Raw genomic sequence first — 14,326 nt, 5'->3', positions numbered from 1 at the left:
ACATCACACCTAGCTACTGGCACCCTCTCAGATCTTTTTCTTCCTATGCGGCAGCATCCCCCTGCTCCCACTGCTTTGCGGCTTGCAGGCCTGTGGCCCACACTCGGCTCCAGCACCAGCAGGATCAAGCCTGCACTGTGATCTCGCCAGTCAGGTAGCCCCTCTGGGCCCTGGGGTGTCCTCTCTGTAAGATGGGGGCACCCTTGCCTCACACAGGGGCTGAGCGCCTGCATTCCTGTGTAGAGTGCTTTGGGAGAACCCAGGGAACAGTGCTCGGCTGCAGAGGCGGGTAAAGAGGAAAGCCTCGCAGCAGATCTGGGTTTCCTGCCCAGCTTCTCACGTGAGCATAGACAAGTTGTGTGGGGCTCAGCCCAGTTGGAGAGGAGCTCTTCTTGAGGATCTGGCTGTGCAAGCTTGAAAAATCATACCCTGGATTGCTCCTTGCCTCAGTTTCCACATCTCTAAAATGGAGACAGTAATACTCTATTGCTCCTACCCCTTGTCTCATTAGCTTGTCAGCTCTTCCACGAAGGCCCTGTGTCTGTGCCAGGCCCAGTGCCATGGGGCCTGATCTCAGGTGGGGCCTCCTGTGTTGTGCTGCACCTGTAGTTGCCCTGTGAGGGGAGAGTGGGGGCTGAGAGGTACTGCTCCAGAGATGGTTTCGAGGGCCCAGCTCGCTCCCCTGCTTCAGCCCAAGCCCACACCACAGCTCTGTTAGTCTATAAGGTGCCACAAGACTTCTTGTTGTTCTCAAAGCTACAGACGAATACGGCCACCTCTCTGATGCTCTGTTAATGTTCACCTGGGGTTCATGAAGCTATTGGGGCAGACACCACTCCCTACCTGTCCCATGTGGCGTGATCTCCATGCCTGTGGACACCAGCCCCTTCCAGCCCCCACAGTGCATGCAGGGGAGGTGGAGGCTGAGAACTGGACACTTGGTGCAGAATTGAAATACAGGTGTGAAGGGTTAACGGGAAAGGGACTTCTTTGGTGCAACAGCACCCTCTGGTGCCACAGTGCGGGGCGGGCTCAGGTGCATCCTCCCACCATGAACCTGTTGCCTGGGGCAGCCTGGGGCAGTTGCTCTTCCAAGTGCTTTGATGAGCCCAGAGCTGGAGCCAGCTCTACCAGGTGGAGGTAGCAAGACCCATGAGGGGGCAGCAGAGCCAAAAATTTTCCCTATATCCCCCATCAGTTCAACACTCTGCACCTGACCAGCTGTCAGTGCTCGGTGAGCTGAGAAGGGACCTAGCTGGGCTGGTGCTAGGGCCCAGAGAAGCTCTCTAGGGAATATTTCACACATATTCCCATCTAAGCCAGTCTGGCTCTTCCAATGCAGAAGGTAGAGAGCCCTGCATGAACTTTTAAGTGCCTTACCATTAAAGGTTTCTGCTCAAAAAAATTCCCCAAGGTCACAAATTCCCTGACCATGGGTGAGACACTGCCATCATCCAAGTGCAACAACTCCTTCTGAGAATCCAGGAGGACACACTTGGGATGTCTCCTTGAGGGGTAACCCCAAGCTTGCAAACAAATGGCAATTTCTTAACAGCTGACTTCAACATGTGCACACAGGACTGCCTTCCCTCTAAGACCCAGGAATCAGAACATAGTCTTGAAAGGGTGATTGTATTAAGAAAACAAAGATGACATGCTAGGTAAGTGTACTTGGTTACTGGGTGTTGCACACTACGCTTACCACATTTGAATTTTCAAAAAAGAGAACTCCCATGAGAGTAACAGCATCTACCAGCTTGCATTGTACGAATGTACTCTATAGACTACAACGAAAAAAAGGTAGATTAAAGCACAGAGAATTGCTTCCCTGGGATTTAGCTTAGAAGTTACAGTGTACAGGGGGTGCATCAATCAGCCCAGACACAACCCACAAAGCAAACCCACCAATAAAGAAATAACTTGATCCTGTCTGACTAAACATCCCCTTTCTATTCACAGCTCTGCTGTCTCAGGTTCATTGCTGGGAATTCCATGCCTGCTTCCTGGTTGACTCCACCTCTCCCAGCTCACCTCTGTCCACACCAGGGCCTGCAACAGCCATTTTCAGGGACCCACTGTCTCAGGGCTTAACCGTTACGCTCAGATTAGTTCACTGAATGGGTGGGATGTCTAGAAAAGAGTAACACCCTTCCCACCTATCATGGTGCACATCTCCATTCTCCTTTCCACCAGCCTCATTCCAGTGGGATTGAGCTGCTTCTGCGCAGCGGTTTTGAGAATCACATCACACCAAGAACTCCAGAATCCAGTGAGGCAAAAGCAACACCACGACCCAGCCTGCATGCCTGCGCTGTGGGGTGAGCCCCAGACACTCACACCAGCTTTGTCATTGCTGCAGAGCCTCTGCCTTGGGCCCAATTTCTTTCCTGGCTTGTTGCAAGGAGGCTGTAAACTGGCAAATGCCGGTAGCCCCTCCAGCTACACGAAGGAACCAGCAGACATCCCCTCCCACCTTGTGAATCTGTTGGGCAGAGCGGCTCAAGTGCATGGCCCGCTGGGAATGGCCACATCAGTGCATACAAGGCAGTTGCGAGCTGTGTTCCCTGTAAACTGAGTGTTTGGGCAGCTGCCCAGGAGAGAGTCAGGGGCTGCCCAGCTGATTAGCAGAGCGCCCACAGCCAGAAGTGTGTGTTTCTACTGGCGGTGCACATCCGCACACAACAAAATTTATCCCACCTATGGATGTTAAAAAAGAGAGGGCGCACTGGTTGCCACCTGTTCAACTGCAGCCAAAGTCCTTCTCCACGGACCCAGCTGGGCTGAGCAACTCACCTTCTGCGGGCAGGGCAGCACCACGCTCTGTGTGTTGATGGGGCACCAGTAGTGTGAGCTCATCATGCAGGCCAGCAGGCGCAGCACATGGATGCGCTGCAGGGCACCTGATTCTTTTCCTGGCTCTGTGTCTCTGTTTCCCCACCTTCACAATGGGGAAAGGGCCAGTGAGGGGGTGGAGCAGGACACAGGGGCTAGAGGGAGAGGAGTAAGCAGGAGGTGTGGGAGCTGTAGGACGGCTGGAGCAGAATCATCCCCTGGAGCAAGAGATTCTGTCTAAGCCTAAATCAAAAGACAGCAGCCTCTGCTTCCCCCTGCCTGGCTGCTTGCGGATGCAGAGTATCAGCTGCTCAGCACAGCCAGCGCAGCCACCCAGCCCCTGCAGCGGGCCCAGCTCCACCTGAAGGGGCCACCCAGCTCCCCCACCCCAGCAGCCAGGAGTTCTGATTATCAGGCTGTGGAGGCAGAAACTCATCTGCAGGAGTAGAGGCCAGTGTTCCCTGTTAGCTGAGCACTTGGGCAGCTGTCCAGGAGAGATTCAGGTGCTGCCCAGCTGCTCAGCAGAGCACCCAGGGCCAGCACCCTGTGTTTCTACTGGTGGTGCACAGCCGCACATGCCTCGGTGCACAGAACAAAACTTATTCTGCACACAGGTGGGAAAAATTAGAGGAAACTCTGGCTGGAGAGGCCCCTCTCCCTTCTCCTGTCCCTCCCCGCAGCGCCCTGGGAGCATTGTCAACTAGGGAGGTGGGGGAGGAGGTGAAGGCCACTGGAGCAAACCAGATCACCGGGGGCAGGATGGAAGGCAGCAAGGGGGCAGACTGAGCACCTACCTGCCTCGCTCACGCATGTTGTCATTCGCCCCCTTTTTCCTTCTCTCCATCTCAGGCTCCGGCTGCCTTCACCTCCCCACTTCCTTCCCTCCACCCTCTTCCCTGCCCCCCCACCTCCTCCCTTCCCCCCAGGCCGCCCGGCTCCCCCACTTCTCTCCACCCTCTTCCCTGCCCCCCGCCTCCGCCCCAGGTCTCCTGGCTCCCCACCCACCTTCCCTCTGCCCCTCTTCCCTGCCCCCCACCTCCCCCTTCCCCCCAGCCGCCTGCCCCCCCGCCTTCACTCCGCCCCCCTTCCCTGCCCCCACGCCTCCCCCCTCCTTTCTTCCCTCCCCCCCCGCCTCCCCCCTGGCACGCTGCCAACGGCAGACCCTCCGCCCGGGCTGGCGAGGGAGGAGCCGCAATGGGCGGTTCCATTGGGCGGGGCGCGCGGGGGGGGGAGGGGGGTGACCTCAGGGCGCATCCCGGCCCCGCCGAGCGGATGAATGGGCCGGCCGGGGTGAGGGCGGGGGCGAGGGCGAGTCCCGGCGCCGTTGCCATGGCGCCCCATCCCGGGTGCGCCTGCCTCCCGGCCGGCCCCCCCACACCCCCACCCGCGGCTCGGGCCGGGCGCGGGGCTCCGGGGCGGGCGGAGGCCCAGGCGGGGCCGGGCGCCCGGGGCGGGCAGCGCCGACAGATGGGCACGTTCCGGAGCCGGTGACGTCCGCACCGTCGCCAGCCAGCGAGCGAGGGAGTCCGGCCTGTTCCGGGGGCGGCGGCGGCTCGGGCGCGCTCGGGGGCGGCCTCTCTGAGCCCGGGGGGGGCCCCGCCGCCGCTGTGCGCCTCCGCGGGACCTCCGGATGCGCCCCGCTGCCCCTGCTGCGGGGCTCGGCTCTCCCCATCCCTTCCCCCAGCCATGGGGGGCGGGTGGTGGTGGTGGTGGTGGCCTCTGCTCTGGGGCCTCCAGGTGGAGCGGGTGTGGGGCACGGGGATGCTCCCGCCCCAGAAGTCAGCTCCGCCCGAGGGGAAGGACTGGGCCCCTTCGTCCTCCCCAGCTTCCCCTTGGGTGCCCACCCCAGGCCTGGACAAGGTGGATCTGGAGGGCTCGGAGGCGGCGTTGACTTTCCTGTACTCGGGTGACCTGGCGAGGCTCTCCCAAGCCAACTGCAGCCGCCGGTTCGAGGCGTGGGAGGTGAGCGGGGCCTCCAGCCCCCCACCGGGCCTGCGCGCCGCCCTGCGGGGGGCCACCGAGACGCTGACCCACGCCACCAACTTCCTCAACATGATCTTCCAGACCAACGACATCCGGGAGTCGAGCGTCAAGGAGGACGTGGAGTGGTACCACGCCCTGGTCCGGAGCGTCGCCGAGGGGGATCCCCAGGTCTACCGGGCTGTGCTGACCTTCGATGCCCACCCAGCCTCTTCCAAACCACAGCTGATACTCCAGGCCACCAAGGAGAAAAACGAGATCCTGCTGCAGGACCTGTCAGCCTCCTCCGAGGGCCCCAGGAACCTGAGCGAGGAGAGCCGGTGGTTGACTGACCTGCAGGCCCAACGGGGCCTCTTCCTGCACAAGCGGGTCCTCAGCAACGACCTCAAAAGCCTGGAGACCCCCAAGTGGCACCGGGGTGACAGCTACGTGATGGATGCCAGCCACGTGCAGTGGTCGCCGCCCTTCCTGGAGTGCCAGGAGAGCAAGTTCTTGCCCTCCTGGATGGTGACCCTCTCCTCTGCCTTCTATGGCCTGAAGCCAGACCTGAGCCCCGAGTTCAAGTGAGTGTTGGGGAGCGGGGCGAGAAAGGATGGGGGAGTGGTGGTTGGGAAGGAGCATTCAGAGCACTCCGGTCCCCCTCCCCTCCTGCGCGGGTGGAGTCTCTTTCCATCTGGCTTCCCTGGGCTGCAGATTGGGAGGGATTCCCCCACCCCCGTGCTGTAGAGTGCAGAGCTGGGGCATCCTCCATCTGCCACCCTGGCTGGAGGGCTGAACTGGGGGATCCCCCCATGTAACAACCCCCCGATGCAGAGCTGGGGATCCCTCACTTAACCTATCCACTCCAGGCTGCAGAACTGGGGGACCCCCACCTCTCAGCACCCCACTCTGGGATGTCAAACTGGGGGGTGTCACTCACTGAACAGCCCCCCTGGGAATTCTCCACCTATTGTATCTCACCCTGGTGGGTCACACTCGGGGATTCCCTCACCTAACACATCAGAGGGATGCAGAGCTAGTGATCCTCTTGCCTAACTTACCCCATTCTGGGGTGCCAGACTGAGGGATCCCCTGCCTCAACATCCCCTCCAGGGTACCCAGCGGGGGATCCCCCCACCTAACATACCCCACCGTGGGGAGCAGAGATGGGGGATCATCCCACCTCACATACTGCAACCCAGGGTGCAGAGATAGGGGACATCCCCACACACCTGACACAACCCCAGGATACAGCCCTCTAAGGGTCCCCCCAGTCTCTCACCCAGCAAGGCACAGAACTGCAGAGATGCCCATCAGCCCAGCTACCCTGGGAGGAAACACTGAGGACCCTCTGCAGGGCCCCCTGCATATATACTCCTTGGGTTTTCCATTGCCCTGGCTTCAGCTGGGAGACAGGGACTGGTCACCAGCCAACATTGCCACTGGGTATTCAGGTGCGGTGACCCCAGCAGACCCCCAAGCCCAGCCGGGGCCATGCCCAGAACAAACCTGTCTTTGAATGATTATTGCGTTGGGGGCATTGAGGTACAGCGTGATGGATGGGGAGCCAGGGGAGCCCTTTCATACCCTTGAAGGCTCAGCACTTCCTGGCCTGGCACTCTCCAATGGCAGGGGAACCCCAGCGCTACTGCCAGACTCCAAGCCTCCCACGCATTCGGTACTGTGCCACCTCTGAGCATGGCCCAGGTGCCTCGTGGCCACTGGCTTCCTGGCAGCAGCTCCCCTGCTTGGTGTCAGCCCCCCCATAATCTCTGGCAACTGTTCTCTGCACAGAATCACACAAAGGGTGGCCAGAAGCTATGCCCAACTGCAGGAGTGTCCAGGGACTGGCTGAAGTGGGAGGGGGGCCTTCCACCGCTCTGTTTGCACCCCAGCATTCCATCTCCCTTGCACATGGCATCAGAACAGCTAGAAGGGGCCGGGCAGGGCCCCTGGTGACCAGCAGTCTGTGCACACGGGCAGCCAAGGGTTAACAGCCTCGCCGGGGCCAGTTGGACCAGGGGTCCTATTACAAGCCAAAATGGGAAATCCAGCCCGAAAGAACCTGGATCCGCTCGATTCCATCCAGTGTGCCCTGTCGTTTCACAGTGCGACCCTGACCTAGGCACCAACGGGGGATTTGGCCAATGAGAGGTGACAGGAGGCTCCTCTTCAGTAGATGCAAACCACTCTGCCCCTGTCCTAGCTCTCCTCCCACCATGGGATGGGAGAGTCCCTTGGCTAAGGTCACAGGACAGGCAGAGGTGCTGGAGCACCCCTGGCTTGAAGGGGTTTCTATATTTGTTTCAAGGCTTTTAGCACAAATAGTTCCAGCACCACTGGATACAAGGTGAAGAGGGGATGATAGAAGCGCAAAGACAGGCAGCAGGACAGAGGCAGGGCTGGGATTAGAACCCTAGTTACCAGTCTAGTGTTTGACTCCCTGGACCATGGTGCTTCTCAGACAGCAGTAGCATCCTCCTCTCCAGCTCTGGACTGGGCCTCTTTGGCATTTTATAGGGAGGAGCTGCTGGAAGGATCTTGCTGAAGGGGTTTGTTCTGTGCTGCTGCAAAGGTACAGGATACCTGGAGTCACAAGAGGAGGTGCAGGACCAGCATGCTTGGCAACCAGAGCAGAATATTGCTGATGCTTTTCCAGGGCTTGGAGGTTCACGTTCTACAGGTCCTGCTCTGAGTCTGTTTTCTGGGCTAGCTGTCCAGAAACAGGACTCGTGCATTTCCCTCTTGCGCTTCACAACCTGGAGCACAAATCCAAAGTGCCAGTCCAGAGCCACATCCAAACTGGCAGCTCCTGTGGGTCAAATCTGGGGTCTCCCCCAACTGTAGGCTGCTGTGGGTTTGGAGCCAGAATCCCCGCCTCTTTGGGGCAGCTAGCATCTATCTCAGCCCATGATAGAAGATTAGAGCTACCTCCAGAGTTCGGACCTGGACAGTCACAGCCTGAGGCCAACAGGGACCACGGGGCCTCGTCTGACATCCTGTGTCACTCAGGCCAGGAAACAGCCCAAAAGAATGCCTAGAGTAGTTTTCAAAAAACACCCACACTGGATTTTAAAATGGCCACGGAGGGTGACTCCACCATAAACCTTGGTAAACTGTTCCACAGTGGACTCTTGCCATTCAATTTATGGCTGGTGTCGGTCTGAATTTGCCTACCTTCAATGTCCCAACCATTGGATCGTCAGACCTTTCTTGGCTACACTGGAGAGTCTGCTGTGAAAGTCTATCCCCCAGGTAGGTATTGACAGCCTCTGATCAAGTCAATCAAAAAAGTGGTTTCCTCTCTTCTTGAGGCCTGTTCCTGGCAGGTGATTCTGCGGTGGATCCTGCTTTACTGCCTTGGAAGCAACATTCCCTCTCATTTTCAATGTCCATGGGCAGAATAAGTTTTGTGACGTGCACCAAGATATGTGTGGGTGTGCAGCACCAATAGAAACACTTGCTTCTGGCTGTGGGCACTCTGCTGACCAGCCGCCCAACCACTCACCTGACAGCGAACAGTGCGGGGAAGTGATAAACTCTATGACTCTATCCAACGAGAGCTCTCATCACCCAGCCTTGCACCAGAGGGTGGCTGGCTCCTGGTGAAGGGATCTATCCCCTTTTCTTTGTTTTTGGAGGCAGGTGTCATCTGGAACCACCCAGACTCTCAGCATTCTGCTCTTGGATGTAGCTAGGTATCAGTATGTCCCCCAAGTCCACCCTCCTGTCGACAGCTCTTTGCCTGCTTACAGAAAACAGGAAAATCAGGCAATTATATTGAGCCTTCCTGACAAGGACAGCAGTGTCCCTGTACGGGGAGCACTTAAGCTGCTGCCCAGGAGAAAGTCAGGTGCAGCATGGCTGATTAGCAGAGCACCTACAGCCGGCAGTGTGTGTTTCTAATGGTGGTGCGCATCCACACATGCCTCAGTGAACATAAAATTTATTCCATCCATGGGTGGAAGAATATAACGGGAACACTGGATAGCACCTTCTGGCCCTGAATTCATGCAGGCGGCTAAGACTGATCCGGGCGTATCTCAGGTCCTTCTGCTTGTTTCTGGTCATCTTGGACTGTATGTGTCAGTTTCAGCTCCCTATGAAGTCCTGTCTTGCTATGGAGGTACCACCATGGTGTGTAGCCGGTGGTGCCTTTTGTGTCACTCACAGGATATGCGCATACGCATACAGTCACACACACAATATCCCACATGTGCAATGTCACAGAATCATACGCACACATACTGGTACACAGAGTCCCACAAGTATACACACACACACACATGCCCTGCCAGACAGCTCTCCTCACCACTGTAAAAAGGAAAAGGAAAAAATGCAGCAGCAGCCAAATCTCTCCCCATGGCTGGAAATGCACAGCCAGTGCTTCTACTAGCCAATGCCTCTCACTAGGGAGACGTGAATTGTTGAAGTTAGAGCCATTGGAAAAAAAATAAAATAAAAGGAAAATGGCTTCCCTGGTGGCACTTGATACTTCTCAGAACCTGGACAACAGCTGAATAAATGTGCCGCCAGGCCTTTTCCAGCATCACTGCATTAATCTGTCCATCTAGCACTCAAAGCATGTTCACGTGGACAGCAATCAAACCCATCAAGCTTTGGTTTTATTCCAGATACAGGTTTGGTCGAGTGCAGCCATCAGCCGTGAGGCTGCAGTTGTTTCCATTTTACAGTGATTGAGGTTCCCTCCTGGAAGCTTTCAGACACACGCACCCCTCATGAAATTTGATCCCTTCCAGGTCTATTGAAGATTTGTCCCTGCTTGACAGCCTTGTAACTGGGAACGCTGCAGTGTGGTGAAACTCTGCCTCAGGTTCACAGGGAGGCTGTAGAATTTCCATCACTGGTAGTTTTGAGAATATGGCTGGACAAACTCCTGTTATGAATGGCTTAGGTAGGTTCACTTGGTCCTGCCTTACCACAGCGGGCTGGACATGATGACCACAAGGACCTTTCCAGGCTTACTGCAATTCTCTGATTCTCTGAAACATCCTTCCCTGAGTTACAGTACTGCAAATACCTCATATGGTTAAACCGTTTACAAGTCTCACATTCCACCACTGATGCTTTGTATTCTTGGCCCCCCATCAAGCAAGATAACATGTCAGTTTCACTTGTGGTTTGTAATCAATTTCTATTTATTTCTACTTCACCCCCTCCTCCTTTACTCTGCCCCTCCTTTGCTTCTATCTGTCCTTTACTCTGCTCTTCTCCTTTGCATCTGTCTATCTATCATCCTACCCCTGTGTCCATCTCATAATGCTACCGTGTTCAGGTTGCAAATTCTGTAAGGAAATATTCAATTCCACCTTCTCCCACACCCTTTCGAAAAGAAAAGGAAATGCTGTTCTTACTGGAAGTTAACAGAAGAGAACGGAGGCATTTCTGTGCAGTTCAGTTTTCCTAAAACTGTCTGAGGCTTTTGTAGCGGGGAGGAGAGGGGGATTTTTCTTTTGTTTTCATTGGATTGTTTTACGGAAGGTAAATCTCGGCTTTGATGTTGCAGGGGTTCCAACCCCCAGGGTGCCCACTGCAGATGGCAAGCTAACCCTCGCTGTGCTCCTTACAAACCTCTACTATGTTTAAACTAGTTTATAATTAAAAGGGTGATCAATTTTCCTTCATTTAGCACTAGTAGGAGCTGCTGAAATAAATCAGATTATGAGTCTGATGGGGGATTCACCTACACATTGCCCTAATACAAGCTGTTTCCTTACCCCCTTCCCCAGATCTCATTCTCTTGTGGCCGCCCAAGGCAGGTGATATAAATAGAAGGGTGGCTGTGGCTGCCTGACTGGCTGAGCAGCAGCAGCATAGGGAACAGCTGTGTGGAAGACAGACCCGCAGGCTGAGCAGTCATTAAGCCCTAAAGCTCATCTCCCTGCATCCAGGGCAGCGGGGCGCTGTGGGAGGCCGGAAAGCCAGCTGGCCCACAGCCCAGGGAGGCCGGCCGGTGGCAGCCCCCAGTCCTGCCTCTCTGTGTTTGTTTACAAAACAAGCAGTGCCTTCTCCCATCCCAGGTCGCGTGGGATTCCTGCCGATCCTGACAAGGGAGAGAAAGGCACCCTAGGGAAGGGAGCTTGCATGGCACTGACTAGGGACGGCTCCCAAGGAGAGCTGCACAGGCGAATCTCATCTACCAGTGCCTGCACATCAGAGGCCGTCCATCCATCCGCCCCGTGCAACCAGCCTTGCTCTCTTCCCCCAACAGTTTTACTTGCTCTCCGTCATCTCTCCCATCACCAAATGCACCTTGGGGTTGACCCTTGGGTCCCAGGCCCTTCGTTCTGTAGCGCCCAGGCCCTCTTGTGGAGGGTTGGAGTAGTTTGGGTGGTGCCCAGACTGGGTCAAGCAGGTCCAAGCCGCCCCCACCTCCTGGCCTGGGCTCTGAGGAGGAGTTGGGGTGTGCGAGGGGGTCCAGGGTCCAGGAAGGAGTTGGGGTGTGCGAGGGGGTCTGGGCTCCAGGTAGCTAAGCTCTCCGAATTTAGGCTTCCAAGGGAGGGGGGAGTTCCAGCCACTGTTGTTTTTTTTTAAGAGCAGGTAAAACAAACACCTTTTGTGGGTAGCAAAGGGCAGGGTTTCTCAGCTTCTTTTTTAAAGTACCCCTTTTTCAAAACAAAATTATAAGCATGCCCAGACTTCTCTCACATACCCCTAAGGGCAGACATACCACTGGCTGAGACACCTGGTCTGAGGGGGATCTGAGCTTTTGAAACAAGTGCCAGTCAACTTTCTCAGATGACTGTACCCTTTGGGAGTCAGATTTGGTTTGCATCCCACCAAGTTACACCTCCCTCAGAAACGCCTTACTTACAAAAACATCCAAAACTATCACAGAGGACAGTGATTGAAAACCTGCTGACTTTCAACCAGCTTTTTATCAAGTAAACAATTTGGACTAGAATATCGGACTTACATGTCAGCAGAAGGCACAGGAAGCAGTAGAAACAAGCCATTGTCTCAATGGGCTTTTAGATTGTCCTGACTTTACTCATGGTTTTTATGTGGCCTGTTGTAAAACAAGGCAGGTGTCTAGTTGAGCAGATGTGCCCCCGGAAGACTTCGGTGTAACCGCTTCTGAGGTCCCTTCCAACCTGCCATTTCTATGGGAGTGGCACCTCAGTGCCCCACTGGAAGGCAGAGTCCCATTGCAGGGGGTTGCAGACCCATGAGTGACAAGTCCGGCCCCAAAGCCTTCACCTGCCGCGACAAGGAGTAGAAGGGGAGACTGAGCCAGACAGAGGCAAACGACTTCCCTGGGGTCACAGAACCTGTTAGCGGCAGAGCCCAGGATAAAACCTGGGCCTCCCCCAGGGTTAGGAAAGCAGAACAGGATGTCTGTGCCATAGGGAGCCTGGGTGGTCATTAGACCCTCCAGCACACAGCCGGGGCATGGGGCATAGGCAGAAGGCCACCTCCCTTCCCGTGCTGAGCTCCAGAGCAGCTCAGAGTTGCTGCAGTCTCTCTGGGGGGGGAGCAACCCCTCCTCCTCCCTTCTATGCACACGCAGATGGGGGCTTCCAGCGTGGACAGGGACCACCAGCCACTCTCCCCTGCTCCCCAGCTCCCTCCATGGCAAAGCTCTGAATTGGGCATGGAGCCTCCATGGATTGAGCAGCCCCAGTTGAGGGGGCCTCCCCAGCTTGCTGCATTCAGGGAGGCCAGGGACTCAGTATGGAGCCCAGCCTGGTCTCTGTGTTGCTTGGCCTCCTCTGCCATGTCAGTTGTGCCATGGCCTGGTCCCATGGGAGGCAAAAGGGGAATGCTGTGGCTCAGCTGCCCACCACCTGTACTCAGCCCCTGCTCCTCTCTTCCAGAGGTGTGGTGAGAGCGGACATCAGGCTGCAGAACGTGGCTCTCAACCAGTGCGCCAGCGGCCCGGGATGGTTCACTGGTACGCACCAGTGTGATCTGAACAGCACGCAGGTAAAGAGCACCCCGGCTCCTTGTGCAGGCCCCCGCTCCCTTGTTCGCCCCTTTGCCTCTACCAGCTCTGCCTCACCAAAGCCCTGTGTGACCAGTTGTCAGGTCCATCCAGAGCCAGATTTCCCCACAGCCCATGCTGGGATCTGGGGGGAGGGGAATTTCCAGCTCAGCGAGATGGCCATTTCTTCCTCCTGGGTAAACCTCAGTGCAACAGAAATCCCTCTCCTTGGGCTGCCAGGAGCCAGTGGAAGAACCTCCTCTGACCTCGTCCTGAGCTCTCGTTCCTTTCCACCCCCAACGGACAATTTCACTCCTTTTCCAGACTCCTCCCTCCTTCCAGGTGCCCTCTATCCCCACACTGTTATGACGGGATCCCCCCCTCCCCCCGCCTGTTTCAGAGAGCAAACCCCACCCATTTCATTCGTGTTCAATGGGATTCAGGCCGTCACCTCACTGTGAATCCTTTGACCATTCCTTGGGTCTGGAATACTAAAATTATGGCATCATTAGGCTGTACTCTGGGCTCCTCCCCTGGGGCTGAGCACAGTTTAAATACGTAGATCGAGATACCCCATCATAACCCCATTAAGGTAGGTCACATTCCAGAGTTTAATGTACTTGGCAGTGTCTCTTGGCCAACACATTGAGCATTCACCACTGTAATACCCATCCCAGCCGCCCCACATGGCCCCTCCGCTCAGCCGGAAGAGAGGAAGCCAGCGGCTTCTCCAGGCAGGCACCAGATGGGTATTGAGCTGGTTGCTTTAATCGTTTGGGGATTAGGGGATTCAGCTCTGGGGATCTAATGTCTGATCAAATCTCCTGCCACCTCCAGGGCCACTGTAAATGACAAACTCAGCGAAATCCTGCCCCACACCCCGTTTGATGCAATGAGCCATTAAAAAAAGAAATAGAAAGGGAGTGCAGACAGCTTCATTAATTAGCTAATCTTGCCTGGTCCTGGTCCTGGTCCTCTTTTTGCTGCCCTCTCTCCTGTGCTGGGTAAATACCGGGGACACAGGGCTCATGGTGTAATTAACAGGCTTCCTTTGAATGACTGGGGCAGGCGCTGCTTCAGTTTGCAGAGCTCAGCTGTGGCAAGACAGAAATCGGGGAATCGGCACCTAAGAGCAGGAGCAGTCCGGTGTGAGCCTTGTGCTCCTGTTTCCTCTGGGGGTCTTAGGGGCCCCAGCCAGCCTCACCCTCTCGGTGCCCATCTTTGCCATCTGCGCTGCTCACACCAGCCCTGGGCAGATTACAAGTGAGCTGTCAAACAGGCACATGGGGCGGGGGAGAGAAAAGCATCACTTTCCCTCCAGCCCAGCTCTGGCCCAGCCCTGTACCCTTTCTGCTTCCAGCCTGGCCTCTGGCTCCAATGGCACATCTTGCCCCTCTCCTTACCCCCGGCGGGCCATGTCCTGGGGCAGGCAAACGACTGCTTCCTTCTCCCCTAAGTAATCACAACCACTCGGCCCGAGCAGCAGTGGATGGTGGTTGTGTGGCAGTGCGGGAGCAGGGGGCCTGCCCTTCCAGGGGTTCCTGCCTGGGGCTCTCCAGGCTCCTGCCCTGCTCCCTGTTTTACGCCTCG

General features: G+C 56.4%; 1 protein-coding gene across 1 annotated transcript in view; it reads left to right on the top strand.

Annotated features, from left to right (window-relative positions):
- Positions 1-4,348: 4,348 nt before the first annotated feature.
- Positions 4,349-14,326, top strand: part of GPR179 (G protein-coupled receptor 179) — a 36,138-nt gene continuing 26,160 nt past the window's right edge. Inside the window, exons 1-2 of the mRNA XM_074978821.1 lie at positions 4,349-5,375; positions 12,630-12,738. Of these exons, the coding sequence (XP_074834922.1) occupies positions 4,519-5,375; positions 12,630-12,738 (966 nt within the window). The 5' untranslated portion in view covers positions 4,349-4,518. The remainder of the gene's footprint in view (positions 5,376-12,629; positions 12,739-14,326) is intronic.

Source organism: Carettochelys insculpta, chromosome 28, assembly GCF_033958435.1.
Source record: "Carettochelys insculpta isolate YL-2023 chromosome 28, ASM3395843v1, whole genome shotgun sequence".
Lineage (NCBI taxonomy): Eukaryota > Metazoa > Chordata > Testudines > Carettochelyidae > Carettochelys > Carettochelys insculpta.
The sequence above is the reverse complement of the archived record's forward strand: the minus strand, read 5'-3'. Positions and strand labels throughout refer to the sequence as shown.